Below are 4,263 nucleotides of genomic sequence, written 5' to 3' on the forward strand. Positions count from 1 at the left end.
ATGCAGCAGCGGGCACCGAGCGCCGCTGTGGGGCTGCCCCGTGTCACCCCCATGTCACCGCCGTGTCACCGCTTCACAGGCGCAGCAGACACGTCTCGTTGCACGGGCAGAGCAGACCCGCTCCTCCCACGACGCCCGGTGTCACCGAGCCTGAAGCCTCCGAAGGTACGGGGGACCGCGGCCGGGCGGGGCGGGGAGCGCCTGGGAAGGACATTACGGGGATTTACTGCCATCGCTGCCTGTGGCTGGGGCGTGGAACGGGACGAGCTTTAAGRTCTTTCCAACCCRAATTATTCTGTGAATTACGGAGGGGGAGGGCATGAAACACTCCAGGGGTTGTCCTGGTTCGGCCGCAGCTCTCCGGGCCTGGGGGTCGCCGTGGCAACGGCCGTGTCCTGCGGGGCCGGGCCGGGCCGGGCCGGGCCGGGCCGCGGGTGGATCCTGCCGGGCCACACCGGGACCAGAGGGGACCAGAGCTCCTGGACACAGCTCCCGGGGCCTGACGAGCTCCTGGACACAGCTCCCGGGGCCTGACGAGGTGGGTCGGGACCCGGGGGAGGCAGCCCTTGGGTTTCTCTTTGACTGCTCCAAGCCTGATCTGGATGAACACAACCCCTTCCTTGGGCCATGCAGCCCCTCCTGGCTGCAAACAGAGCATCAGTGCAGGGAATACAGCCAGCCCTCCCTGGCAGAAAAAAAAAAAATAAAGGGGGATGTAAAAATATGGGGAAAAAAGCAAGGGAAAACAAGCACAATGACAGCTCGGTCTGTGGGCAAACACATTGCTCGGCAGAGCCAAATCCCTCCAAGAGTGGGGAATGTCACCTGGCGCATGTGCTGGCCCTGCTGCTTCCTACGCGATGCCGGGAGCTGGCACTGCTTTGGTTTAGGTCGTTTGTTATTGTGGAAAGAAAAAAAAGTGAAAAGGAAATGCATCTTGTTTTTCTTTTAGTTGACAGCTCWCTTGGAGGATAAAGTTGTAAATGAGTGACTTACTATAAACGGTGGTGCAGCTCAGGGCCAGACAGCTGAAAGGCTTAAAACGCTTGGAATTCCTATGAGGAAGTGTTATTAGCTCTGTTATGAATTTAGGGAAAATGAGGCCAAGAAAAATGGCTTTGTCAAGTAGATCTCACCATCTAGCTTCTACAGGGCATGTAAGAATTAAGATATCCCAGTTAGTTTCAGAATTCTTTATTTATTTTGTTTCCAAATCAAGCGTGTTCAGCTTGTGAAAGCCACTTAAATGTCCAGCTGGGTTCTCATTACAATATCACTGTCAACAGGGACACAGGCATTTATTCAGCTAATTGCTGTTTATGGTAAGCTGTATGAGCCACAGGCACTTCAGCTAAAGCTCAACAGAGAAACACCTTCCACCTTGGCACAGATGGCACTGCCAGCCAGGGTACATCTTTGCCAGTAAATGAAGTATAAAATCATCCCAGAGTGGTTTGAGTTGGAAAGGACCTCAAAGCTCATCTCATTCCAATGCCCTGCCATGGRCAGGSACACCTTCCATGAGACCAGGTTGCTCCAAGCACCATCCAACMTGGCCTGGAACACCTCCAGGTAAGGKGGCAGCCACAGCTTCTCTGTGCAGCCTGTGCCAGTGCCTCACCACCCTCATAGGGAAGAATTTCTTCCTAATATCCAATCTAACCCTGTCCTCTGTCAGGTTGAGGCCATTCCCCYTTTYCCTGTCACTCCAGGCCCTTGTAAACAGCTCAGATGAAGCCAGCAGAAGTGATGCTGCGAGAACCACTGCCTAAACACCTYCACAGCAAACTGTTACCTGTTTACAGATTCCTTACATGTGTCATTCTCTTACTGTACAGAAAACAAGCAGACCTCATGGTCTGAGGTGATGCAAACTAAAACCAAAGATAGGGAAGGCAGCAYATCACTGAAAACATTGTCAGGTTATCACTGTCAATCCACTGGTGAAGGTAGAGTTGCAGGGGAAACGGTGCCTTTCCTCTTAGGATCTGACGTGAGGTGGCACTCGGTGCATCCCTTTGTTCTGCCTGCTGCATTCTAGCTCACGTGGGGGCAGAGGGTTAATTTGAATCACCAAGGTGATTATGTAGCTGTAGGAACTGGCTGAGAAGATGGGCCCCAAACCTCAACAGCCTGGCAGATTACAAAGAGAGAAGAATAGACATCTCCAGAGAGGCAGAAGAWCGGAAAGAAATTGCTTACAGGAGTACAAAGGCAGCTAATTAGAATGAAACGAGATAATAAGATAGGGAGAAATTTTGGCAGAGTGTATCAGAGAATAGTTCCTGTCAGTGAATCTATTAAGTAGAGGTAGAACCTCTCAAGGGCRGGTAGAGGGAGACCAGTTGGAATAYATATAAGCTGACGATACAAAGCATTCAAAACTGTACAACTGTAAAGGAAAATTCCTCTGGAACTACATCTAGTCTGWCAGTTCTTTATAAGCTAAGCTTTAATTAAGAGGGGAGAGCCCCAGCCGTGATTGCACTCCCTCACAGATGCTTTTCCTTTGGTTCTTAATGTCATTATTGCTGCTTTACTACACAGCACCCAAGCTTTGGAAACATGGCTGAGGTTTTGCATGAGACTGAAACCAGTTCGGACAGTACCGCACCCGGAGAAGAACAGGACAACAATGCCAGTTTGGAACAGTACCTGAGACACAAAAATCTTGTTCTGGATTTCCTGCGCTCCGACCTGAACCCCCACCACCTCCAATACCACTGGAACAAAGTTCATCTTCTGAAGAAGTGTTACTTTTACTTGAAGTTTGAGCCCAGACAYGTGTGCGTGAGAGACCAAAACAATATGATGATTTTCGCTGACATCTTGCAAATAGCAAACCCCTGCCAACTCCAGAAGATCAAGAAGGTGGGAAAAAAACAGACTGAAGTCCAGCTGGCACTTTTAACTGAGCTGTTGGAACAGTTGGAACGAGGTCGGGAGGAGCTGAGCCGTTATGTACAGATCTGTGACGTGGAGACTTTCCTCTCCCAGTGGGACTTTAATATAAAGAGAGTRCTCAGGCTCTCTATGTTTTTCAATAAGCTCATTGCCTTGGAAGAGCCAAGAAAGCTCCATGTCAAGCACAGTTTGGTGTCACAGATACATCTTGGAGGTGCTCTACACCCTCCCATTAGTTTTTCTCTCTATACGAAGAAGCCGCCGATTTTTGATCGGATAGAATCGTTTGCATGCGAGACCTGGGCCCAGCTCAAGTGGTTCACTGAAAGTCAAGAGTCACACCTTGAGCGATGGCAACTGGAGATCAAGCTAGTGACAGATGACAGTCAGACAGAACCAGGATATGGCCGGACCCAGGAAGTCATTTCCAACCCGTGTGTAATCAACCACCTGCAGCCTGGTAGGTTGTATGARTTCAAAGTGAGGAGATCCGACACTCACACGCTCGTCTACTCGCAGTGGCACGACTGCATTATATTGAAGACAAAAACTGACCCTGTTGAAGACGTCAAGGAAGCCTCCAATCGCAGCATGAGGCGGGTCACAAGAACGACTCCCACACTTTAATGGTTTAATGAAAAAGATGGATAAGAGTAATTAAAAATAAATTGTTTAAACAGTTAGCATAAAATCAAACTCGTTCTGTTTTCAACAGCAGTTTTACAGGCGCCTTTCCCAAAATCTTTCCAAGTTAGCAGTAACCTATTCAAATTTTTTTCCACAGTATAACGTCCTTAGGCAGCATTTGGGACCCAACACTTGTGTCCCACTGCCAGAGCTGGCAGGTGGGAGCAGCCAGAACCAGGAAGTCTTGCAGGACGCCTCTGATGCAGAGCACAGGAGACAGAAGCACCTCCACCATCCAGTGCTTTCCATCCACTGAAGGATGCTCAGTGTCAGCTTCTTCCAATGTTTTGGCTTTTTATCGTCTTTCCTCCAAAATACCTGAATTGAACTCTAAGCTCTTCAAATCATCCACCCAAACTTATCTCCATCACTGGCTACTCTCATCCTCTACACCCTGTGCTTTATAGGTACCTAAGCATAACTTCACTCCTCTAAAATGCATGAAAAGATCACTTTAATTAAAAAAAACAACCAAAACCCAACAATAAATAATCCCCAAGCCTCCCAACAAACAGGAAAGGGCAAGACATCCACACGAYCAATATGCAGAAAATTATTTTTCTGCCACAAAATGCAGTTAATGTTAATTTTCTTTTTTACCATTTGGTTCAGTCYAAACAGAGCTATCCCCCACAACTCGTAACCAAAACATCACAAAACAGACTTTTTAGT

The 4,263-nt window shown here is 48.5% G+C and overlaps 1 protein-coding gene across 1 annotated transcript; it reads left to right on the forward strand.

Annotated features, from left to right (window-relative positions):
* Nucleotides 1-3,531, forward strand: FNDC11 (fibronectin type III domain containing 11). Its single transcript, XM_057365890.1, has 2 exons — nucleotides 1-165; nucleotides 2,548-3,531. Exons 1-2 carry the CDS (start codon nucleotides 1-3, stop codon nucleotides 3,529-3,531), a joined length of 1,149 nt encoding a protein of 382 aa, XP_057221873.1.
* The last annotated feature ends 732 nt before the right edge of the window (nucleotides 3,532-4,263 follow it).

This window comes from Malurus melanocephalus, unplaced genomic scaffold, assembly GCF_030028575.1.
Source record: "Malurus melanocephalus ecotype Western Australia unplaced genomic scaffold, MMel_1.1 scaffold_59, whole genome shotgun sequence".
NCBI lineage: Eukaryota > Metazoa > Chordata > Aves > Passeriformes > Maluridae > Malurus > Malurus melanocephalus.